We start from the raw sequence: 26802 nt of genomic DNA, 5'->3' as shown, positions 1-26802 counted from the left end.
ACAACCTCCAACATGAGAATAACACTGTGATTTAAAACCTGCACTGAATTGCTGCACTTATTTAAAACCGATTTAATACCATCATGCATATTAATATTTTTCCAAGTAACAAAAGGGATATTATAACTTTTCTTTTGTTGCATTCACCTAATCTATACTGACAGGCTATTGAGGGGTAACTAAATCTTAAAAAAGCAAGGGACCAATGTTTTGAACCAATTTCAATTTAAATGTCGATTGCTAGTTACAAAAATTTGAGAGCAAACCCTTAAGAAAACACTCATATGAAGCAGAGCTGTCCTAAGATAATGCACACAAACCAACATAGTCTATTTAATAAAAATATTTAATGCTGCCAAAAAGTATAAAAATACAGTAGGAATGGCAGTACAATACAAAGTAGTCTCTCCTAATTTAATTCTTTTACAGCTTCCACATTTCATACACGTGTTAGAAAACTTAACAATGCAGCAAATTTGAGGGTTCTGCAAAGTCTTCTGCTGGTGGTGCTCTTCATTCCCTGGATGTAAGGTTTACTTTGTAAACAGACAAATGTGAGGCAATCTACAGGCTTATCAAGCCTCACTTAGTTTCCGGAGTGGGCTTCAGGTCTTGCTTTGCACATCAATGGTTCAAAATTTATAGCTGCAGAATATTCTCAAGTCATGAATATTTAGGTGTCTGTCAATCTTGGCCTAAAACATAAAATAAGAAGTCATCTATTCAATTCATATTTACCAAACACACAGACATACACAGATACACACAAACACGAAAGGACCAACAATGAACTAAAAAAGGCGACCAGAAAACAACCCAACACATCACATTCAACCACACCGAGTGCTTCACTGTTATCTCGGTGAAACTGCTTACGCGCTTGACTTTCAAACACAACTGGTGGTGTGAGGCAGACTCACGTTAAAGCACCATAACTCTCACTCTTTTACAAGAATTACTAACTATGAATTTTTTAGGTCATCCTGTATTACTCAAGAAATGACCTCCATGTGAGCTACACTGACAGACAGACAGGTTAAAAAAAAAAAAAAGAGTACCCACAACAGTTTAGCAAGATTATATGGTATGTACTAGACTTACCAATACTTTGGAATTCAATGCAAAAGTCTAATCCAATTTGGACCTCCACTGTATCATACTGCTAAAAATATTATGAACGTAATGTTGGAACATAAAGTTGGTGGCTTATAGCTTTCCCTCACGGACTGTCAGCAGCACGCTTTTTGTCCTAAAGGATAATACTAATGACCACAGCAATACAGAACTGAAGTGACATGATTTAAGTATTAAAAGAAAACACAGACATAAAATAATTGATAAGATTTATTGTATTTTAATGCCAGAAAGTAAAGATAAATGAGAGTTTAAACAAGTGATATAGAGATGAAATAACTAATTTAAGGGCAGGTGAATTTTTAATGTTATTTCACAATATTTGCAAATAGCTGAACTTCTGAGGCGGTAACTGGTATTTCCTCTCAACTTCCCTTGCTCTGACAAAAAAAAAACTTAGATCTAAACACCTGTCATTATTGTGCCTTCATGGTATAAACAAGAGATATAAACCACACCCACACACGTATCCAAAACGTTTTGTCAAAACCCGACTGCCGGCTCCTTGGCGTCTGATTTCCAGCACTGACAGAGAAATGTCCAGACACCAAGGAAGCATTCCCATTAGATGCCTGTGGTCACAGAAACTATCACAGGTGCTTCTGGCAGGGACCTGAGAACCCTGAACCAAAGCGGCTGAAGTGAGGAAAGGAGCTTCTGATTGACCCTGCCTGCTGCAAAACATGCATGTGTTTCCCACACCTTCAGAAGTCCCCTTGTTAAAAGCAAGGAACTCATCCAGTCAATCAGAATGAATGAAATAATGGTTCGGTTTAGAGAGTATTCTGATATTCCAGTATTCCTCTGGCTCAGTGGCAGTTCAAACTGTTCCACAAAAATTTTTGGAGGGAAAACCTTTGATTTGCTTCACTTAAAAAAACAAAAAGAGGGTTATTTTGGATTTTAATGGGAAAAGTAGCTTGTCCAATGCTTTTCCATTTAAATACTCCGTAAAAACAAGTTGAATGTGACACAGTGGGAAAGTATGAGGCCTGGAGCTACTGGGATTCTACAGACCAGAGCCCAGATCTCAGTTCTGTCATGATCTAGATGTACCACCTTGGGCAAGTTACTTACTCCTTGACTCAGTTTTCTCATCTGAAAATCAGAGAGGTGTATCTACTGACTCGCAGAGTGGGCAGGTGTTGCCTCCCCAGCAGTGTGTTAAAGACACACTCGGCAAGGATGCCCTTAGAACAACTCCTGAAGTAGTTCCTGCCACCAGATACTCACACTAACGCTTTACTGATACTCACGCTTCTCTGAGGTGAGCAAGGCACTCACTGCCCTATAGACAAGATCAACTTACCCTGTGGAAAACTCCTGAATTCACTAAACTCAAAATAACTTCAGGTATTTATAGTAGTAATTTAAAACATCAACATCATATGTGTAAAAAATCGATGCCAAATTAGAGCAACACTAAAGAATTGATGCTTTCTTTAAAAAACAGTCTCCATAAAGAAAAAAATTCCCAGGCCATCCTCCTACAGCTCCCCAAACATACCATGTGATGGAAAACCAGACAGTATTAAAGTAGACTCTGCAAGCAGTACCCTCCCCTAAATCCTGTAATTCCCATATTCCACTCTAAATTATAAAACCAAAACAGAAAGCAGTCTAATGAGTGAACTCTGCATTCGCTCACTGGACTGCACAGAGATGGTCAGAGAGCTCGAGAATGTTCACTGTCAGGTTGTTCCTAATGAAGACAATCCATCAATCCAACTAACAGCCCCTTGGGCTGAGTGCCTGCGTGCCCAAGGCAGCACCCTGTGACACGACATCACTTACACACACTTGGCAGAACGAGCAGATGCCTGGCATTTCCAACTTATCTGCTGTTGGAGGGGCGGTGGGTGCTGCTGTCCCAGAAGCAGTGCTTTGAAGACATATATAAGGAAAATGGAATCAAATGCAAACCAGTGAACTAGGGAGAAGATGGAAGACACAGGTCAACTCCAAAATAAATCATCCGGGGACGACCAAGACCTTTATTTTAAGTCAGGAGGACTTAATTTCATTATGTGAAAAAATGTTAAATTTCTGTTTTTCAAATTTCTATTTATAAAATGTTGTGCCCTTATCTATCATCTAAATAAGTTAACACCAAATAAGGGCTTCCTGAAGTAGAGGGACTTGAAGACCTGTGATGTAGAAATGGGAGCCTAGAACATACCACCCCTGCTGGGCACTTGGCTCCAGCAGGGGATGGACACACACATCCTGACCTCGGCCACCCCGGCCAGCTTGTCCACACTTTCTACCAGCCCACGTGGACCTGCCGGAACCAGAAATCAGTCAGTGCTGACAGAGGTGTAACTCCTGGACTCTTGCCTGGACACAGGGAGAAACGGATGACAGGCATGATGGCATTAGACTCACGATACACTGTATCTAAAAAGTCTCTCTAAGACTTGTGTCTGAGAGTAAAAATCAAGGCAGATGAAATTTAAAAATCTATACAATAACCAGGCAGGCACTCTGGAGATGTACTCACTAAAACAGAGTGAGTTTCAATGGTTAATAAAACATTTCTAACATAACCAGGTTCTGGCCTGTGTCTGTTCACAAAGAATGTAGTCAGAGATACTTTTCTAAGAGGGAAACAACTTGCAGAAGTTAAGTCTTTCTTTGAGAATTTAATTCTAAAATACACTATACACGAGATGCTTCAGTGATGGCACCAGGAGAGAAGCTGGAAAGGTCACGTCTCAAGCCGGTTCTGGCTCAGCAACTCCACCCCTGCTGCACGGGCTGCTGTGAGGTTCACAGGAGGACATGGGGAAGCACTGAGCGCCATGCCCGGCACAGTGGAAACAACCTCTACATGGACCGTCACTGTCAAGGATGCTGGAAGCAAAGCCAGAATTGACAGAGAGGCTGGAGGCCTGCTCCACGCCAGAAACTATTTTTTAAACCAATATGTATTTTTTTATTCAAACCATCAATTCTAGCTTATTTGAAACAAAGGGGACGTGCACAAGTATAAATAATGGTCACAATTCCTTCCTCTGAGACATCTGTCAGGCAGAGCTATTAAAAAAGAAAATCAACTTTTTTACTTCCTCTTCTTTTGTTCATTCCTTGGTAGAAATACTAATACATAATGAAATGGACCAAAAATATAGAGGAAGAAAAGGACAGAGCGAATATATAAAACATCCTCTAAACATGAGAAATGGTCTATTACTCAAAGTTCTCAATGAACTTTTACATTACTTTTATGCTACATATGGATACACTAAATATGGAGAGTTGTATTTGCAGATATTCTACACATGCAAGCATAGATAAAATCCAGTAGCAGGATGGCACCAAGTGTGTGGCTACACATGGAAATGAGTATGGAGCCCATTGGTGCAGCCAGAGAAGAGGGCGCTGAACCAGGGCTGCCATCAGTGTATCAGCAGGAGCAGATACGAACACAAATGAACTGGGTATTAATGCAAACAGTCTTTCTTAAAAATAATAAAGCTGGGCTTCCTAGGTGGCGCAGTGGTTAAGAATCCACCTGGCAATGCAGAGGTCACGGGTTCAATCCCAGCTCCAGGAAGATCCCACATGCCGTGGAGCAATTAAGCCCGTGTGCCAAAAAAAAAAAAAATAATAATAATAATAAAGCTTCTGGCTTTTTTAGTAACAAAATACCACCACCTCATCAAAGTCAAACCTTACAAGTGATTTTCAGCATCGTCCTAATTAGGAAACACCATGAAGACCTAGGGACACAAGTTCTGGGAAGACACAGAGCCACTGCAGCTGCTGACTCCTCCGCTGTTACCTGAGGGCGGGACCCTCCCCTCTGACTGGACACCTCCTTTAGTAAAGGTCAGGCACGTGGCCATGCACGTTCAGTAATCACTACAGGGCACCCACCAAAAACATGACCCCTGGTTAAAAAAAAAACAAAAAAACGTGCTCTCCTCTCCTCAGGGATCTGCTTGGAGGAGGAGAGATGACTAACGTTTGCAGCAGCTGAAGTCTATCAACAAGTGTCTGCTACATTGGATGTGATTTTAAAAATATGACAAACACCTCCAGAAGGACAGGAAGCAGACAAAGAGCAGAGCTGAAGCCCTGAGCTCCATAAAGCATGTCTACCCTGCCCCGTGCCACCCGGGGACAAGGGCATCATTATCAGCTTGTGTTTCCAGTAAAGTCTTCGCCTTTTATTGAAAGCAAGGCAACTCCCAGCTGGAACTGAATAGGTCTACCTGTATTTGCCTTGCAAAGTAATATGCTGTCTTTTTGCAAAGATAAACCAAGGCCAGTTGGAAAGAAAGATTTTAAACCAATAATGACCTAAAACATCAGACTCTCAGTACCTGAATACAGGTGTGATGAAGGCAGACACCACAACGTCCCTCTTACCTCCTTCTGTACAAAGGTTACAGGAAACAGTGGTGCTGAGCGGGGCACTGGCACACAGGACAAACCATCCTCAACACACAGCACCACCTGCGTCCTGCTCTCTCACTCTTAGCACAACTCCACCTACTCAAGAAGCCTATTCGAACAAGCTCCGAAGTCCATCCATACCGATGGTTTTCAAACTGTTGTTTAAATCACTGCCCCCTGAAAACAGTTAAATCTCGTGCAGCAATCTTACGTAGTATGTAAAGTGGATAAAGCAGAGACAGCCTGGTTAGAAGGAAAAGCTGGCAGCTTGAGGTCCTTCCTATCACTTCCTGGTGGCCCCTTAGAAATCCAACAAGCATAGTTTGAAAACCACAAAAATAATGTGATTTCATTATTTCAGTAATTAAATTTATAACAACTATTTAAAGTTTAAGTAAAACAAGTTAAACACTGAAAGGAATGTTATGATCTGAAGAAAGCTAGCACTCAAATGAGCAGTTGGAGTCATTAAACAATATGCTCTAAAAATACCCATTAAGAAGTTAAAGGGACAGTGTAGGTTTGAATATCATTATACTATTTATTGAAGTAGAAAGAACCTAAAAAATTTTTTACTGTGAAACTTCAGTTTAATAAACTGAAATCATGGATAATAAAATTGCTACTCCTTATTTTTATTTCCTAAATCATGATTTACCCCAATTATAAATTAGGGTAATTACATTGAAAGTTTCCTGAAAAATAAACAGTACTAATAATGGGCTTTACAGAAAGCAGTTTCTTTACAAAGTCTTGACCAACTGTTACCTGACTACGCCAGTAAGGAGAATTTTCCTTCAAAGATATTTTTAGAGAAAATTTTTGTTTCTTTGTTTTTCTTTTTAAAATTGGGAAAACTGTAAAACATAAAAGAAATGCAAATATATAGTAAAAATTGCTTATTCAGAGTTCTACCTGCTCATATCAAACTTCTCTTTAGGAAAATGTATCCAGTACAATTGAATCAACAGACAGTTTATTTTTTTTTTAAGGTAACAGACTTTTTTCAAATTGAGCTTTTAAAAAGTACATTTAACTACAAAAGTAAGATTAAATAGATACTTATAAAATATATTTACCCTGAAATGGTTAAGAATATAAAATGTTGATGCCCACGTCAACAGTACATTATACATTACACGCATTACTTAAAGGTCATTTTCTTTCCAGTAATAATGTCAATAAAACCACAATATTTATTGCTTATATCAAGTGCAGGTCAAAATCGAGATAGCCTCCAAAAACGAATCCTTGTGATAAAGGACCTCTCAGTCTGGTCAGGTGAAATATTACACTTAACATGTATGAATACAGTTGAAAATGTACCAGTTCTTAAGAAGCATTCAAGTCTTTTATTTTAGGGAGCGGGTACAGTGTGGGCAGTGCCCTGAGGTGCTGGGAAGACTGGTCACCCCACTTCTCTGTGGGTGTCTAGTCAACCACACCATCTGGGGTCTGAGGAGTTTGCTAAAAGACGAACCCCCTTGATTCACGCAACACTGTCAGCTACCAGTGCCAAAGCTTGCAGGGCAAAATCAATTATTTTATAGCACATTTTGCTGCAAAAACAGTGTCCAGCCAACAAAAGCGCCAACCAAAATGACTGACACAAACCCCATCTTAGTGAGAATAGGTTGCCAATATAACCACCTTTTCCTTTTTCGTTCGGTCTCGTTCAGCCTCTGCTTCATCTGCTGCACCTTCTGAGCTGTGCTGGCTTTCCTGTCTTCCCGAAGGCGCTTGCGCAGAGCACTGTGAACAAACATACACATCAGCGGGGCTGGGCTCAACCCACAGCCCCCTCAGCCCACCCCACTTCTCAACTCATTCATATGCTAGAACAAAAAAGGGGAAAAGTCTCAATACTCTAAATAGTCCAGAGGTGCATTCAGGTAATTCAATGACAATTGCTGGTACAGTTTTATGTTAACAAATACTTTTAGTAGGACCTAAAAAGAAGCATGGTGTCAGTTTTCTTTCTTTGCTAACCAGCCAGCAGGAGTGGGAAGACAGAGGGTCCCCCAGCATCTGATCCCCTTTGGAGTTTATATTTGATTTTTCACAAAGGCCCCTATACTTAACATTTCCTTGAATATTCTGCTGTGCGAGTGCCTACTGCCATCTGCCCATCCCTTTTCTAGCTTCCGTTTTCCTATTCAATACAGAATTTTTGTTCCAAATGAAGCTCTTTGACTCCCAAGATCATGGTCCCAGAAGAACACAAAGAATAGCTGATGGCAACATGTAAATTACTACTTTTCCCTTAAAAAAAAAATACAACGAGCCCAAGATGGCAGCCACCATGAAGAAGGCGGCAGCAGAAGATGTCAAAGTTATTTTTGAAAATCAACAAAAGACAGACAAATTTGCATGGAATACTAGCAGAATCACAGAGCTGAAGGAAGAAACAGAAGTAGAAAAGAAACCACTCCAAAACTTAGAAGATGCTTGTGAGGACATGATGCTTGCAGATGGGGACTGCTGAACGACACCTCATCAGACGGTGATGTTTTCATTGCTGTTCTCAAGAAGAAACATGAGAAGTGCTACAAGAAGCAAAGAAAAACTTGCAAGAAGGAACTGACACCTTAGAATCCGGAATGGAATCCATTCAGCAGGTGTCAGCAGATTTGCAAGGTCAGTGATGCAAAATTTGGGAGCAACACAAACCTTGAAGCTGATGAAAGCGAAACATTTAATAACACTTTAAAAATTTTGTTTAACAAACTTCGATATTGTTTAAAATGATAATTTCCCTTCTTCAAATGATATGGAAAGCAAAACAAAAAAATTTTTTCACTTATTTAAAGGAAACTTGCCTATTTTCCCATCTTATTTACTATATATTTCTAAAAGAAGACAGTATTCATCTATGTATTTTGCATAATAATTATATCAAGTGAAGGGGCTTTATGTCATGTTATTAAAATCAGTTAAGAAAAAAAAAATCTCACAAAACCCATCTCCTCTTTTCACTTACTGCTTATACTACAACACAAGCCAAACCAGTTTGCCTGCCTTCAGAGTAAATGTAACGCTACAGTAATTATTCTAAAACATAGCTCTGATGGTATAGCTTGATTAAAAATCTTGAATGCCTTTACAGGGTTGACTACATTAAGAGCCAGCTTCTTTCCTGGCCGGAATGCTTAACCTGAATCTAATCATGAGAAACCACCAGAGGGGTCCAGACTGGGAGGCTCCTAAAAGGCAACTCATCTACAAGCTGCAGAAACATCTGTCAAGGGGGGAACGAAAGGTGGTGGATAGTCCCAGCTTAAAGGAGACTAAAGAACCACGTCAACCAAATACAGTGCATGATCCTGGGTTAGATCTTTAGTTAATTTTTTAATAGCTATAGAGACTGGAGGCATAAAAATGTTCCAAAATTACATTATGGCGATGGCTACACAGTTTTGTAAATAAACTCAATCCACTGAACTGTACGCTCTAAATTTTGTGAACCTTATAGTATGTAAATTATATCTCAGTACAGTTATTTTCTATAAAGCTATAAGGTGGATTTTTTTTATAATTAGAAAACTCTGAATATGGACTACATATTACATTATTTTATCAACGTTAAATTACTTGGGAATATTGGCACCTTCAGCCATTGCTGTGGGAAGCCAAAGTGATGCAGCCAATTGGAAAACTGGCCTCAGAATGCTCAACATGGGAGTGACCACGTGTGGCTCAGCAACCCCACTCCTAATGACACACCCAAGAGACAAGAACACGTGTTCTCCTACCAGGCACAACCTTGTTCTCACCCAAATGTTTTTTTCTGTGGTTTTCCAAGTTCGTTTCCTTCTAAACTAAGAAACCTCTTCTCTCTGGTTCTCTCACCCCCAGAGCCTTTCTATTCTCACCTATGGCATTTCATTTATAGTCAATAATTTATGTGGCTAGTCTGGGTTCTTGTCTTGTCCCCTAAGTGTATTAACAACTTGGGACTATATTTTGTTCATCTCCGTAAGCCCCGCAGTCTTCCTAACGTCTTTTTCACTTTTACTTAACTCAAACACAAGTATCTCTGGCTGTGTGAACTCTACCTGAGTATTTCCTACAATGACTTGCAAAAATTATTACTCAGAATTCACTCTCTGGACTGAAAATTCACTATAACACTATAACACACTATGACAAGTATGCGTGTACCTGCCAGTAAAAAAAATTACATTGTAGTGAAGACCAGGCAAAATGTATATAAAATATACAAAAGGAGGATTTCCCTAGTGGCCAAGTGGTTAAGAATCTGCCTGCCAATTCAGTGGACACGCATTCGATCCCTGGTCCGGGAAGCTTCCACATGTCATGGAGTCACTAAGCCTGTGCACCACAACTACTGAGCTGTGCTCTAGAGCCCACAAGCCACAACTATTGAGCCCAGGTGCCACAACTACTGAAGCCCAAGCGCCTAGAGCCCGTGCTCCGCAACAAGAGAAGCCACCACAATGAGAAGCCCACGCACTGCAATGAAGAGTAGCGCCCGTGCACAGCAACGAAGACCCAAAGCAGCCAATAAAAAATTAATTAATTAAAAAAAAAGTAGTAAGTCTAAGGTAAAAAAACAAACAACTTTATGCTTTAACTTGTAGCCTAAACCACTGAAGCCACACATAAGGAATAACATTGCTAAGTCATAATAAACTCTTCAATATAATATATAGCAATTTACTGTGTATTGCAATATATTACCTTTTATAAAATTTCAGGCAACTTTTATAACTTTTGGGGGGAAATACAGAACTAAAGCTATAATGTATAGGAGACCTTAATGATTTTCACAGCACATCCCAAGATCCCACTGTAACAAACATGACTACAACATAAAATTTTTCACAAGAAAAGGCATATCCGACAAAAAGAAAAGGAAAAAAGTCATTCAAAAATACTGAAGAGAGGAAGTAAAAGAGCTCATTCTCTTTTCTGAGAGACTCACACCTCAGGACACCAGCTTCATAATGTGTGAGGTATTTGGAGCCCTAGAAATATAATTTTTCAAATTTAAAAACTTGAATAGTTGACATTCACATGCCTTCAAAACTCAAAAAGTATGGGGCAAGGACTTCCCTGGTGGCACAGTGGTTAACAATCCACCTGCCAACACAGGGGACATGGGTTCAAACCCTGGGCTAGGAAGATTCCACATGCCATGGAGTCACTAAGCCAGTGCGCCACAACTACTGAGCCTGCACTCTAGAGCCCATGAGCTACAACTACTGAGTCCGCGTGCTACAATTACTTAAGTCCGAGCACCTAGAGCCCGGACTCCACAACAAGAGAAGCCACTGCATTGAGAAGCCTGAGCAATGCAACAAAGAGCAGCCTCCACTCGCCACAACTAGAGAAAGCCTGCACACAGCAGCACAGCAACAAAGACCCAATGCAGCCAAGAAATTAATAAACAGAATTTTAAAAAAAGAAAAAAAAATTTAAAAAAAAGTATGGGGCATTTTATGTGATTCTTTTGAAAAAGATTTTTTTCTTCCAATAACAATTAAATTGAAATATTCATTTAAATATTTCATAATGGTATTAAAGGCATATTATCAATTACATTTTAACTGTAGCATGAACACTATATAACTGTGCAAAGGGCAGGTATTCATACCATTTGTTTTCTGTACCATACTACATATTTTAGCATCTAATTATATTAACTCTTACACTCAACAAGTATTGTATTAAACCATTTTCCAACAAGTATTGGCTTCTTTGAGATCGATGATATATACTACTTAAATGTCCTTAAGTAATTAATAAATGGTTACATTAATTCAATAAACAAACGGTCTATATTAGTTTACATCCACAGAACTTACTAAAATAAAAGAGTCTCATCTTTTCAAGCATGTTATTGCAGTAACCTTACCTCTCGCTGTTTTCCTCCAGAGTATCTTGCATTTTAGAGGACAGTCCCATATATCTGTCACCTGTCAGTTTTTCTTCTTCTAGGCCTATCCTGTTCCCATTGTATTTTTCAGTCATTATTTTGGTTGCTGAATTATCGAAAACAGGACATACGTCTTCCTTAGAAAGTTCTTTCCACCGTTTCTACGTAGGGAAGAGAAATGAGAAACAAATGCAAACACTAAAGTTTTGATTTTCCTTAAATAAAATTTATGAAATTGAAATTCTATATTTAACTTAAGAAAACCCTGTGATGCTAACATATGAATGAAAAAGAAAAAGGTGTTTAGTCACACCACTTCTAGTTACGCCTATTTTGAGTATTTAATAATAAAGCATTTAATGTTGATGCACATCAGTATGCATTTGAATACAATAATCTTAATTAAAATGCAGTGACTATAATCTATTTGAAACAAACTATGAGGGTGAGTCAAAAATTATCCACACTCTGACTGTAGCATTTACAGATGTCTTAATATAACCAGAGTGTGGATAATTTCTTACTCACCCTCATATACCAGGACCTCACCAAAGCACTGGTCATAATGAGAAGATCTTCACCAAAGTCAGACTTTGCTGTCTCCTAATCCAGAGGCATGCGCCTCTGGAAGAGGGACCAAGACAGCCCTTGAACGTGACTCAGTGTCCCCTGCTTATTGCCGCTGTCCAGTAAACGGATATCCAATGGTGAGACCTCCCAGCAGGTCCCTGCGGGGCCAGAGGCCTTCAAGCCCGCTGTCCCCACTGGGTATACCGGCAGCACAGGCAGCTGGCCGGACACAGGGTTGGGAACACGCCTCAGCACGCCTGGACTTCAGAGCAGGCAGGGTTCAGACCAAGATGAAGAGCCATCCTATCTACCTCCTATGAAACAGGACTGTCATCCGCCTCGGGACATGTTGTGACTCATGAGATGACAGCTAACGAGCAACAGAGAGTCTGGGCTGACTATGCTTGAACCCCTTACAATGCTCTGCATCTCAGAAATAATCATTAATGTCAGGCACCAGATAGTTTAAGTATCCAACAAAAACATTAACTGTCTCCAGAATTTATGCTGGTCAATTCTTCCCCAAGATCTAGTTACAGAAACTTGGCCTTATACTTGGACAAAATTCAACAATGTCAATAAATAAGATGATGCCAAAAACCAAGTCTAACTGGACCACTTCCCAGAATATACAGCAAATCCAGAATCTGTCAACAAGAAAAGACTCAGCAGGGGGGTGGGGTGGGGAAGAGAAAAAAGGAAAAACAAAGGGCAATGTCATTCTGCCATGTCTCTGCACAGCAAACTTGCTCTACTTTGCCTGCTCTGTGACACACCCACAAGCAGGCTCCAGGCTCACCTGCCTTGGTGGTGCTGCCCGTGAGGCCAGGGACCCGGCACTGCCCCTGGCTCCACTTGGAGCAGACAGGGCTGCTCACCTCTCCTGATTCCACACTCAGCTGAACCACACTCTCAGAGCAATGCCCCCCACGCCACCCAATTCTCACTGAAGAAAGTCCCTCAAAGGAGCTGTAAAGTGATGTAATTAAACTCAAAACTCACTGTAATTTGTTAACAGTATATATTTACTTATTACCTTATTAGTTGTGTCAAATTACCAGCTGAAGATCTTACACCATCAATTCTCAATTGGCAAAAGGGATTATTCACTCTGCAAGGTTTACTGCAATCACTGATCCTGAGGGTTTGCTAATAAAGATGCAAAACACCAGCAATGGCACTGTGCTTATGACCAACCTTGTGCCAGAAAGAAGGAAGGTAAGTGGTGTCATTTTAGAGACAACCAGAACCTGTTTCCACATACCTGGGTAGGCCCAGGCCACTGGAGGTTGCTGTGAATGAATACATGCTACATGACCGTCACCACATATAGTTACTGGTTTCAGGTACTTTAGATGCACACAGTAACAGCTCTCCTTTGTCCTGGCAGGTTCTAAATCATTTTATATCCACATACACCAGAAATTTTCACAGGAAAACTAACATGAAACTGTAGGCAAAAATGAAAACACCACTCACATCATGTAAAGACTGAACGTGAAGCCAAATGCCCCCTTTAGGAAAAGGAACCAGAGACGAAGCTTACAGAGCGTGGGTGCTACCGGAAGGACAGACGGCATCCCTCACCCACTGCCATCAACTCATGCTAGAAAAGCTTCCTTCTTTCTTCTTACAAATATTAATTTTCCCCAAAAATCAGAGGCAAAGAGGAGGAGGCAGACATATGGAGAGACAGAAGTGTCTATGAATGGCTTACCACGTGCTCACATGTCATATAAGATACTGTGCGGAGCAAGGGACACTCAGAGTCATGCAGTTGGGGGTTTCCACATTAACAAAGTAATTCTACATCATTGTAACAGTAAAGTTTTATCATTTAAGATTTCAGGAAATTTTATTTCTCTGAGATTTCTGGTCTAAGCTAAGGTTCTAGGACAGCACTGTCCAACGAAATGTAATGTGAGCCACATATATAACTATAAAAATGTCTAATGCCATGTTTTGTTTTGTTTTTTAAATGAATTTTAACAAGATGTATTTAACTCAATATATTAAAAATATTGTTGGGATTTCCCCGGTGGGGCAGTGGTTAGGAATCTGGCTGCTAATGCAGGGGACACAGGTTCAATCTCTGGTCCAGGAAGATCCCACATGCCTCAGAGCAACTAAGCCTGTGTGCCACAACTACTGAGCCTGCATTCTAGAGCCAGTGAGCCCACGTGCCGCAACTACTGAAGCTCACACACCTACAGCCCGTGCTCCACAACAAGAGAAGATACCGCAAGGAGAAGCCCGAGCATCACAATGAAGAGTAGCCCCCTCTCTCCACAACTAGAGAAAGCCCACGTGCAGCAACAAAGACCCAATGCAGCCAAAAAACAAACAAATAAAAACCCATTCACATTTAAAAAAATAAAAATATTGTCATTTGAAAATATAGTTAATATTTTTTAAATCACTAAGATATTTTATACTTTTTCTCCCTACATCTGTACATCTTATATTTTAAGCAGAACTCAATTCAGACTGGCCACATCTCAACACTCAACAGCACATGTGGCTACAGCATTAGCGGCGCGTGGCTACAGCATTAGTGGCGTTCCAGGAGAAAACAGCTACACAAAATAAACAAGTCCATATACATAAGTACACAGTCCTGGGGGGAGGAGGGGGGTGAATTAGCAAGGACTTTTACTCTGTAAATGATATACTTTCAAATTCTCTGAATTCTTTTATGCTCAATATGTACTGATTATCTAAAACTTTAAAAATTTAAAAATTTCACAGCACCACATAAATTGTTAGAGCCTTGCTGAGATCATTTCTGTGCAAACTGAGCCCTCAGGAAGGGTAATAGGATTTCTGATCCTGAGCACCTGAAAAACAGAGACATTCCCAACATTCCACCTGGACGCCTGAGTCTGTCAGAATGGGGCAAAGGTGCTGAGTCAGGGATCTGACGGCCACCCACCAGATAAAATGGGGCAGAAAAAGTTATCCTGAGCCACAACCTGCACTGTCATGGCACTAGGGGCCACAAAAAAGCCTGTCCACGAAACTCATCTCTGTGGGGAAAACGATCCACAAAGGAAGTACAAATGTATTGTAAAACCAAAGAAACAAAACTTGAAAAAAAATGAAAGTGGAGTGAGGGAGAGTATCCAAAGGACAGCACACATTCCCTCAGTTATTCCATCTGTAAGAACAGCCAGGACATTAGCAAGGAGGCAACAGAAGGGTGTGGGGAAACCTCCGCATTTAAAATGATAGATGCACCGGACTTCCCTGGTGGTCCAGCAGCTAAGACTCCTCGGATTTGATCCCTGGTCAGGGAACTAGATCCCACATGCCACAACTAAGGAGCCCGAGTGCTGCAACTAAGAAAGCCTGCATGCCACAACTAAGACCTGGCAGAGCCAAAATAAATTAAAAAATAAAATAAACTGGTAGTCACGCACCAAGATTAAAGAGACATGTTCCTAATCTTGAACATCTGAGGTAACATCTAGAGGAGGATCTTGTCCCTCATGGGCTTAATCTTCACAAACCAAGCACTTCACACACCACACAAGGAGGGGCACCAAGTAACCTAACGTTTGTCTTCATTAATTATTCTTTAATGCTAAAGACTGGGGAGAGGGGAATGTTTTAAATAAAACTTAAAATTTTTATTGATAAATACAATATATTGACTTGAATAGTTAAAATAACACCAATGATCGCAGCAAAAAATTTAGCTGATAAATAACATTGTTTAAGAAGATTTAGGGACTTCCTTGGTGGCACAGTGGTTAGGGATCCACCTGCCAATGCAGGGGACACAGGTTCGGTCCCTGGTCTGGGAAGATCTCACATGCCCGCAAAGCAACTAGACCCGTGGGCCACAACCACTGAAGCATGCGAGACTAGAGCCCATGCTCCACAACAATAGAGGTCACAGCAGTGAGAAGCCTGTGCACTGCAACTAGGGGTGGCCCCTGCTCACCACAACTAGAGAAGGCCTGCCTGCAACAACTAAGATCCAATGCAGCGAAATAAATAAATAAATAAATAAATAAATAATTTTAAAAAACAAACAACAAAAAAGATTTAAATGTCTATGCCATCCATAAAACACTTAACTACTTATACCTCATTCCATTTTGACAGATGGTGTGATCTCAGTTATAAAAGAGGTCTGTTCAGAATACCCCTGTTTTGGCTAGTAATCAGAAGCTAAAAAGCAAGGAAATGGTTTATGTAAGAGAAAAATAATGAATTCCACCTGCTTATGTCCAATTCTATATGATCAGCTCAGACAAGGAACCAATGTCTGTTGTTACATATTTCTATCCTACATGTTATGTTAGTACATAAACACAGATCTCTGATAATGAGTCTGAACTTAGCTTTTACAAATGTGGAATAAAAGTACCTTCATGGGATTAAAGCCACCAACCAGAGAAAAATAACATTCTCTCGAAATTTCATTACATCTGCTGCAAGTTCTCAAGTTGCTTGCTCATTGTCATAAAAGATGAAATATGTATCATATAAACTAAGCATTCGTGTATAACTCCACGTCAGGTTTTTAATGGGGCAAAAGTACCTAAATTTTCTGGTTATTTTCACAATTAAATGCTAAACCCTCCTTCACATGAAACCTTCACTTTCTTTAATGAAACTGAGTCCCCACTTGGGCTTCTGAGTAGCAGGCAGGATTTAACATGAGGCTGAGGTACACACGAGGAGGTGGGCATACATTCTGCAATCCTCGGGGCTGGCTGGATTCACCACGTTAACGTAAACATGCTTTTGGGAAGGAAGGGAGAAGACGTGTGCTGAAATGGAACACCTCTACTTGATGCGAGTCATGCTGGATGCACAGCTTACCTGTATGCTTGAATCGCCCTTTATAAACTTCGCTCCTTCAATTATCGTCATGTATGAAAATCTGAGCTGGTCTGGTGTCTGGATCAGCCCCATTCGATATCTTCTCATATTCAGTAACAGTTGTTTAATGTTAATATTGTCTCCTTTTTCCATCTGCAAGGAAGGTAAACATTATTCAAGCCTTTTGTTGTTGAGAGTCCAGGAAAGAGAAGCAACACAGGAGGACAGCTAAGAGCAGGTCAGCACAGGATGCCCATCCGCCCCGACCAGGCAGCAAGGGGAGGATGCCCGGCCCTTCAGCTGACCCACAGCTCACTCCAACCAAGAGGAATCTCATTCACTCTGGCTAGTGGTTGGTCTGGCTTAAGGTAAGGCTAAATACACAGAGGTTCGTGCCCTTCTTTCTTAAGAAGGTCTTGGCAGGAGTAAATCTTTCTGTTTGGCGCCCCTCCACCTTTATGTCTGTATACAGCAGCCACCTGAGGGCGCTGGACGAGAAAGGCGGGAACAGCCAGACCCGCAGGGACACCGCAGGGACACGGAGGGGCTGCTGCACCAGCCGGGGCTGGATCCACGCACCCCACCCCAACCGGGGAAGCGAACAGTTGTTGAAGTTACGTTTGACAGGGAACAGGCAAACACACGATCCAGTTTTATCATCTACCATTAACAAAACAAATGCTTAGGGACTTCCCTGGTGGCACAGTGGTTAAGAATCTGCCTGCTAGTGCAGGGGACACGGGTTCGATCCCTGGTCGGAGAGGAGCCCACATGCCAAGGAGCAACGAAGACCTCGAGGCAAAACTATTGAGCCCACATGCCACAGCTACCGAAGACTGCATGCCTAGAGCCTGTGCTCCACAAGAGAAACCACTACAATGAGAAGCCCACCAACACAACAGAGTAGCCTCCACTCTCTGCAACCAGAGAAAGTCCTCACACAGCAACAAAGACTCAACACAGCCAATAAATAAATAAATTTATTAAATTTATTAAAACAGAACAAATGCTTAGAGTTCTTAAACACGTCAAGGTTAACATAACAATCCATTTTTGACTGAAGTACAGGCTTTTACGCAGAGTGGTAACAGTAGATGTGCTAAGACACCCTCCCCATCATCCTGAAGAGAGGAAAGGCACAGGCCAGTACTGGGAAGGCTGGTGGAGAAAGAACACAGCCCTCAGGGCACAACAGGAATCTGAGAGAGTGATATTAATACCCACACTCACCGAGGGCTTAGAGGTTAAGTGTTCTAAATGCACTGATCCACTTAATTCTCACTACAGTCCTGGCAGGAAAATACTCTCCACAGTTTGTAAAAAAGGAAATTAAGGCAAGAAGGAATTCAGTATTACCTACGAACTGATGTTTGAAAAGTAAGGAGGGCTGGGGAGAGGACCCATCATTTAGGTAACATAAAGCTACCAGAAAAAGTCTCCTCTGAGAGCTCCAGAATCATCTTGGATGCAGCCCCACCAGTCACAAGCAAGAGGCAGCTGAAATGATGTGAATGAGAGTTTTCAGTTTTTCTAAAAGAAGGCAGAAGTTTAAGTTTGAAAAACACAGTTCTGGATCCTGACATTCAAGCTTACTTTTGCCAGTGGAGACAATAAAAAGGCAAAGAGACGGAAACGAGGTCACTTACCAGAACCAGACAAGTGTCCACCAGAGAAAAGGTGCCTGACCGCCCGATGCCGGCACTACAGTGGATCACCGCAGGCCCGTGTTCAGGATTCAAGGAGCCAGATTCTCGCACTTTAAATAAGAAATTGAGAAATGAAGCTGGTGATTCAGGGACTCCGAAATCTGGCCAGGTAGTATAATGAAAGTGAGATATTGTTCTGGTTTCACCACTCTAAAAAGTGAAAATCAAGGGGGAAATGTTAGTTCTAAGTTTTTTCTTTTAAAAATCTACTGCAGAAAGATGTGTTTTGTGTAATGCGCCATGATTTTTCAATTGGTTTTTGAAAATCACATATACAAGTTTGGGAAGATTTTCTTTAGGAGAATTTGGAATATATTAATAATAGCTAACACTTCTGTAACACTTATTATTTTGGAGGCATGTTCTAAGCTTTTTTATTATTAACTTAACCCATACAACAATCCTATTAAAACCCATTTTCCAGATGAGAAAACTGAGGCAAAGAGTTAAGTAATGCACCCAAGGTCGCACATCAGAAAATGGCAGAGGTAGGACTGGAGTACCACTTGAGTTCCTAACCACTAACCTGGACCATACAGCTGCCAGGATTTTCTTTAATTCATACATCATGATGAGTGGATTCTTCTCTATTTTTAAAAATTTCTACCAGTATAATTTTACATTCTTTAATGGTTTCCTTTTTAAGAATTTCAAAGTTTTTAAAGATACAATCTTCCCCATCATATGAGTTATCTTTTAGATTCTGCTACACAGGCACAGAGGAACAGCTCAAGAATTAAAGAAACAATCTTCACATTTTTTACTGAAACTGCTCTCCTGATTGCTGCTTTTCCCAATGGTAACAACTTCCAGTCCCAGAACTGTTGACTTGCCTCTGCTGATGTGCTACATGGTGCACCACCACTCAAAGTGTTTCCTGTCTCGTGAAGCCTGCCTGGCACTCGCCACCACTTCCTGGATATTCCTGACCACCTTCATTTCTTACTAACTCATTATGAACACGTTCCCTGGCTTTTCCCAGCGGCCTCTGCCTCTGGGAGCACTTCCCTGCCTCCTGCTCTTCATGCATAGAGGGAGCAGCGACCTGCTAACACGTCTTTGCACGATTATTCAGTTTTAAATACAGGACTATTTTCGAAGAAGGAGCCACGGAAGCAACATAACAAACCCTGATTTTTTAATGGTTACTTTTATAGCATCTACCTTTCAATACAAATTTACAAAATTAAAGTTAGCTTTTACTTTCTTAAAAATAAAATTTCCCTTTTTTTCAGTACAAATTAAGACTCCTAAGTCCCAGACTCAGTTATATGAGGTACAACACTGATAAAATACAGTGCAAACGTTAAAAAAAGCTTAAATTATACACATTTAGTGACTAATTTTTCTTGACATCCAGCTTTCATAATTCCAAATACACTGTCATCCACAGGTTCTCAATACACTGAAGGGGGACTTCCCTGGTGTCCAGTGGTAAAGAATTCCCCTTCCAATGCAGGACGCAGGTTCATTCCCTGGTCAGGGAACTAAGACCCCACATTCCTTGAAGCAACTAAGCTCGTGTGCCACAACTAGAGCCCATGTGCCGCAAACTACAGAGCCCACGTGCTCTGGAGCCCTCACACCACGTCTAGAGAGAGAACCCGGGTGCCACAACTAGAGAAAAGCTTGCACCCCGCAACAAAAGATCCCGCATGCCGCAACTAAGACCCAACGCAGCCAAAAACAAAACAAAAACTGAAGGTACTAGAAGATTTCCTTATTACTAACCTGAAATGCTCATTATGATTATTAAAATTCAAAACATTTCCTTTTAAATTCCAAATTAAGTATGCTAAGTGAAAGCAACAGACTCTAAAGCTGTACACTGTATGATTCCATTTATATGACAGTCTGGAAAAGGCAAAATTATAGGAATAGAAACCAGCCCAGTGGTAGCCAGGAGCTGGGAGTGGGGCTGCGCTGACTGGACACAGGCAGCCTGAGGAAACTGTGTGTGTGTGTGTTTGCGTGTGTGCGTGTGCATGTGTGTATCTGGGGCAGTGGTGATAGAACTGTTATATTGAGAGGGGGTGGGGGGATGTTGGTGACACAAATGAATACACTGTCAAAACTCAGAACCGTGCATCAAAAAGAGTGTATCTTACTGTATGTAAAAACAGTGTTTAAAACATTCCAAATCAAGGAGACTAAACTGTAGCTTCTTTCTAGAAAATCATGAATGGCAGCAGTCTGCTACCCACGCAGGACTGGGGTCCGGAGGCTGGTCCTTCACCAGCCCAGGTGCATGGTTAACTCAACGCACATCTTCCTTTAAATGAGGCCTGAGATCCCAGTGGGTGTTGTTAACCCTTTCCCCGGACAACCGCCTGCTGCAGTCCTCAGCCACCACAATGTTCTGACCATGCGCGGCAGGCCAGACTTGGTCCACGTGGTCCTCAGTCAGGTCCGCGTGGACCTGCTGGAGCTCCCAGGCCTGGGAGGGGTGGCGCCAGGGCCCTACTCCCATGGGAGCGCTCCCTAGGGTGCGGCCTATGTGGTGTAGGTTCAAATATGCATCACCCCCTGGCCCCAAACCCACGGTTACCCCACAACCCTGGGCGACTACTTGCTTTTTCTTTGCTTGTATGATTCTGGCTCAAGATTAGTGGCCTCTTTCTTTCAAATTCAGGTCACACTGTCTGGGATGCTCAAAGCCAGTTCCCAGAAATGCTCACCACTGTTTGCATTACATAGTCTTCCTCACTAATAGATATTTGAAAATCTGCCTTTTTCTTCCCCTACAGGACCAGACTAAACAACTTCTTAGAGGTTAATTTTTTATTAATTCACCCCTACTGAAACAAGATTCAAAAAACACAGCTCACAAAAATCACGCAATTCCCAAAGGACCATATGAAGTAATAAGATCCATATGTTTACTACTCTGGTATAAAAAAAAAAAGTTTATATGCACGACTGGATACCTCTTCCCTCTTTTTCATGCTGGAAAAAAAAGAGACAGGGAAAAGGGTTCCAAAAGGTAGAGAGCTAAAAGGAAATTCATCTTTATTCTGGACAGTCTTTACATTTAGACTCCACGGTTTCCAACAAACTCCTGGTTTCAGACCAACGGACACGCCCTTCTCTCCTCCTCAGTGGCGGAGCCCCTCAGTCCTCCTGTGACACCCAGTTAGGCCTCCAGCCCTTCTCACTGCTGCCCCTCCCACCCCACTCCAGCAGGGCCACAGAAGCCAGCCCAGTTTTCTCCATAAAACACTGCATCACAGGCACCACCCTCTGCACAAAGAGGTCAGTGGTTAACTGTTCTCCTTAGGGCAAAATGTTTTTTGAAGAATTCTAAATGCAAAGTCTTTGAATCAGATGACAAGTTCATTGTCAGTGGAGGCCAGGAAGCTAAGCTATGAGCAGAGCAGGTACAAGACAGGAGCTGTGAGCCTGGGGGCAATTTAACTGCATGCTGTCTAGAGCCATTCAAATGCAAGTTAACTATTATTGTTATCAATATGAAGAAGGCTATACATTTTCTAATTATGATTAAAAAAATCTATACAGCTCTACAGCCCCAGGCCCAATTTTCACACTTTAGGCACAGATAGAAGGTAGCAAAGTTGTGCTTCCAAGACTTTCACAAGCCCCAGTTTTGTCATCTGTAAATGGGGTTTAAGAAAGAGATTATCTCACAAGGCTGCTGTGAGGAGTAAACGAGGCAACGCCTGCACGATTTCTCACACAACGACACTTGCTGCTACGCTCCCATCAACTGTAACCTCTCCATGTTTCCAACCTCCTCACCTGTATTTCTGCTCCCCCTGGAGAGAAGCCAGCATGTCGACCCTGCCTCCCTGGTGGTCGGGTCACTGCCCTGATTCAATCCCTCACCAGCTCCTGCAGGATGGACTCACTGGCCGTGTTAAATACGTGGTCACCGTAACCCACTCTGGAAGATGACCGGAACCCGCTCTGGAAGATGACCGGAACCCCCAGGTGGGGAGGGGAGGAGAGCGTGAGGGCAGGGGGCAGGGCAACGCCCGAGGCACGGAGGGGCGAGCTAGTACAGGAGAGGCCAGGGCCAGGATGGGGCTGGCCAGGGACTCCTGCACCTGCCACAGAAGGGCTTCCCAGAGTCTGGTGTAAGGACCAAGCCGAGTCTCAGGACAAGCACTCAGGTGTGGGGTGGTGAACAGGGTACTCAGTGCAACCGCAGAGGGAGTACAAGGGCAACAGGTAAGGACCCCGCCCATGGGGAGCTGAAAACCTTGTTATAGTGTCAAAATGTACACATGCACAAGTGCTGCACGAGCTGGGAAATGGTTCAATTTAAACTACAGAGTGAGGCGTAAGAAGATGTATGTATCACAGGTATATTAAGTGACTGAAGCAAGAAATGGGCACAAGCTAGACGGAAGGGTGCACAGGACACAGATAAACAGGAGAGGAGGACGCTCAGGTGCTGCTCTGGGCAAATCTACAGGGACAGAGAAACAGAGCTCGGCTGACAGAGCTCAGCTGACAACAGTCTTCCTGGAATTTGATACACATAAAGCTGGCCAAGGACACTACAGAAAACAGTGAAGGTCAACTGAAGAGAAAAGCCCAAAAGACAAGCTCTCCAGATGACCTTGGATTTTAAAAGCCCCTCAAACTACCTCCATAGCTTAAGTCACGAGGCCCCTTTTAAAAGCAGATATGGAATCTCTTCACTTGGGGCAGAAAGTTCACTCTCTGAGCTCTCATCAGGACGCTGGAAAGGGCTGCTGGTACTTTACTGCTCTGTCAGATGTGAGGTCTCCACGGAGCAGGGCCTGACGGGAGGCAGCTATGGCCCCAGATCTGTTAAGAGGCACAAGCCGGACTCCTTTAGAAGCACCCTGGTCCTCTGAACCTCAGGAACCTCCACCCAGACCTGCAGGTGAGGCCGGCTGTCCCTCCCCCATTTCATCATCACCTCCTCTCCCTCAGCTTGTCCTCCGTTGCCCTGGATCCTACAGCCCTTCCCAACACACTCCGTCACCAAGGGAGCCACTGACAACGGGGGATTCCACACTGAGTCTGAGGCAACATCACAGCATTAGTTCACTCGATCGTTTTAACAGCCCTGCGAGGCAGGTGTGTCATCATCCTCATTTTGCAAATGAGAATACGGAGGCACAGAGGTTAAATAAAATGGTACCAGTCACACAGCCAGGAGAGGCTGAGCTGGGATTCCACTCAGGCCACATAGTTCCCAAGTCTCAACACTTAACTAAGTGCAATTGTGCCTCTCCTACTGAAACGCTACCTTGTTCTTCTAACACTCCCAGCTCTTACTAAAGATTGTAAAGTAGAACATAAACTGTCGCTGTTTAATTATGGTGGACTCTGAACGCAGGCCACTAAGAAACCACACAGTTGCCAGCAACTGAAGTGTACTGGTTGGCCTGCTCCCAGGGTGGCCTCAACTTCACAGACTTTAGAACCAAGGATCTTCCTTTACAACAATTAGTATCTTTTGCAAAAGACTTGGTCCCATGTCATTAGAAGTTAGGAGATATGGATTTGAATTCTGGTCTGTCACTTATTAGCTGAGTAATCTATTTATGGGGAAAAAAATCTATTAACCTAAGGAATTTTCAGGTTAATTTTTTTTAAGTATGAAAAACAGGGATATTAAGAATATTTACTTTATCCACATTTTAAGAAGACTGTCGGTCAAATGATATATATGTGAAAATACTTTGCAAAGTGATACGCAAAGAATACAAAAGTTATTCTATTTTATTACTGAGGTGTAATCAATTCTCAGGACAGAGAAAAACATCTATGCCTATCTCCTTCTAAATCAATTTTAAAGCCACAAGCAGATGAGGTACCTGGGACAAATAAATACCATGAGAAGATGATTCTGAGAACCATGAGAAGTTTAAGGAAACACAGCTCTGTTTCTGGGAATGAGCACTGGACAACCAGGACCAAGCAGTAGTGGATGTATTTCAATACATCTTAAGGTACGTGCAAATGGAACCACTGGTGCAAAACGAATACAATGAGGAGATTCATAAAGAAGGCTCCTCCCTGGATGACCTAAGAGATCCTATAATAAGCTTAGCTATGAATGTCATGGAAGCTGGACCCGGCCTTAAGCACTCGGCACACACCTGTGCTTACAGTACCTAATAAAAACAGAGAGGTGTTTCAGGAGGTCAACCACAAAGGTATTTCTGCATATCCAGAAAGTGTACGCATCTCCTTTCTCCACAAAGTTTTTTTTTGTTTTTTGGTTTTTTTTGGTCAATGATCACACGTTAATCCCTCAATTTTCTTAATACTTAACTAAATAACAGTATCTCGCTTTATAGACTAGATACATTCCTGAAGCCATTTTCGGACATTTTCCTATTTTCTAGTTTTTGTAGATTCTGAGAGCATCTCAGAATCACTCTTATTTCATATTTTCTAGTTATTCTAATATGAACCAAAGAAGGCAAAGAGGTAAGTGGGAAGAGGTGAGAAATATCTTGACCCCACCCTGTGGCTGTCAACCAAGTACCAAGCAATGAGGCTGTATTTCTGGAAAAAATCCAAGTAAATGTTCTTCACACCATATGCTAAATTTATTTCACCATTTTGACCCAGTCAATAACGACAAATTTCCGTGTGATGAATCCCTTGAACTAACAACACTTTCAATGGTTGTAAGTATCAGAGCTGGCATTTACTGGGCACCTGCTCTGCACCTGTGCCACTGCACACACATCCTCACCTGACCCACAACTGCCCTGAGAGGAGGCACCACCATCTCCATTCCACAGATGAGAGGCTTCAGGAGGTCTGGGAGCAGGTCCACTAAGTAGCAGAGCTGGATGTGAATCCAGGTGAGCCTGACTCTAAAGACTTCTCTCTTAATCCCCAAATAATTTTAATAAGTTATTCTGAATCCTCAAATATCAACCTGAACTTTAAAATTCTTAGTTTCTAGGGTTTCTTGACAGTCCTCAGAGAGCTACCACATATAGGAACAAAATCTACAAGGAAATGATTATGACTGTACACTATTATAGGTATTATTGAAATGAATGGGCTGCCTCAAGCTTCAAATCTAAGAACAAAGAATAATCCTCAAAATCATCATACAAAGCCCATCATCTGGGCATGAAAAGTCTTACACTGGTGTTTCCTAACTGCAGCAGATGGACTGTGTAATAGGACTTGACATCTTCCGACAGGAACTTCACACTGAAGCCTGTTTCCTTAAACAGCATTTCTCGGTTGTCCTTTGTCGGCCAGTACTGTGCGCATTTAACCTAAATTTAAGAATATGCATACGACGTTTTTTAGTTTATAGACATAATGAAACCATAAAAAGGTGGAAAGGGAAACACACCACACACACGCTATATATTTTTCAAGTGCCCAAATCTAAGAACACTCACACTATGTTTGATGTATAATGTATTTTAGTAAGATTGACATCTAACAAAAGCAGGTTTACAAAATGTTCCTGTAACTTATATACCAAAAAAACCCCCCATAAATAGATATCATGTTCATAAAATGAAAATCAATTTGTCATTTTTATATTTTAACATCATACTGGCATTCACTTTACGTTTCTGTAAATATCAAACTCTTGCAAGAATCTTATCTTCAAACAGTATTGAAAAGGCTTTACTTTACAAGTATTTTCCATAAATACCTGTTAATTTGCTACTAAATACTATATATCTAGAAATAACATTGCATACATACCTACTTACTAAAATAAAGTCAGGGGAAAGAATTAGAAGATATGCCCCCTTTGCCTAGAGTTGTTACATTTTGGCAGAACTACTGACATGGAATTCATATTTGTGACAAAAGCATGTTCCCAAAAGCCAAATTATGAGGCCAGCAGGCTGAGGTAAGGTGAGTTGGATTCATTTCATTAGGAAAAAACACCAAAAAAAATCCTTGTAAGATATGGTCATTTCTCTTTTTCCAAATCACAGATAGCTACAAATAACAAACAATAAAAATGCTTCCAAAACAAATGAATACTATGAGCTAAGAGTTCAAAAGGTGGTAAAAGACATTTAAAAAAATGACAAGAAGTGAAAGAGCATAAATCAGAATTAGAAAAACTCAGAAATGAGGTGACAGAAGAGAAAAATGAATCAGAAATAATACAACACATCATTTCATAAACAAAGACTAACTTAATTAAACTAAAGGGAAAAGAGATGTGAATAAACACAACAGATGATGCCTTCAGAGAAAAAGGACATTTTTAAAATAAAAAAAAAAATGACAAGAGGGACAAACAGGATCAGAGAAAATGTG

General features: G+C 41.4%; 1 protein-coding gene and 1 pseudogene across 5 annotated transcripts in view; one reads left to right on the top strand and one right to left on the bottom strand.

Annotated features, from left to right (window-relative positions):
• Positions 1 to 328: 328 nt before the first annotated feature.
• PTPN2 (protein tyrosine phosphatase non-receptor type 2) overlaps positions 329 to 26802 on the bottom strand; it is a 67257-nt gene continuing 40783 nt past the window's right edge. Inside the window, exons 5-11 of one of the 5 annotated variants that reach the window (XM_057699103.1) lie at positions 25650 to 25787; positions 18484 to 18693; positions 16838 to 16990; positions 11414 to 11595; positions 7186 to 7287; positions 6304 to 6392; positions 329 to 695 (exon numbers count right to left, since the gene is read on the bottom strand). In XM_057699103.1, coding sequence (XP_057555086.1) covers positions 6308 to 6392; positions 7186 to 7287; positions 11414 to 11595; positions 16838 to 16990; positions 18484 to 18693; positions 25650 to 25787 — 870 coding nt within the window. In that variant the 3' untranslated portion in view covers positions 329 to 695; positions 6304 to 6307. Of the gene's footprint in view, positions 696 to 6303; positions 6393 to 6421; positions 7288 to 11409; positions 11596 to 16837; positions 16991 to 18483; positions 18694 to 25649; positions 25788 to 26802 lie in introns of those variants that run through there. The other 4 variants (XM_057699105.1, XM_057699102.1, XM_057699104.1 and 1 more) reach the window with 4 other exon arrangements.
• On the top strand, positions 7826 to 8283 carry LOC130831513 (prefoldin subunit 4-like; annotated as a pseudogene).

The sequence above is a fragment of the Hippopotamus amphibius genome, chromosome 11, assembly GCF_030028045.1.
Source record: "Hippopotamus amphibius kiboko isolate mHipAmp2 chromosome 11, mHipAmp2.hap2, whole genome shotgun sequence".
NCBI lineage: Eukaryota > Metazoa > Chordata > Mammalia > Artiodactyla > Hippopotamidae > Hippopotamus > Hippopotamus amphibius.
Note: the sequence above shows the minus strand (reverse complement) of the source record. Positions and strands in the feature narration are given on the sequence as shown.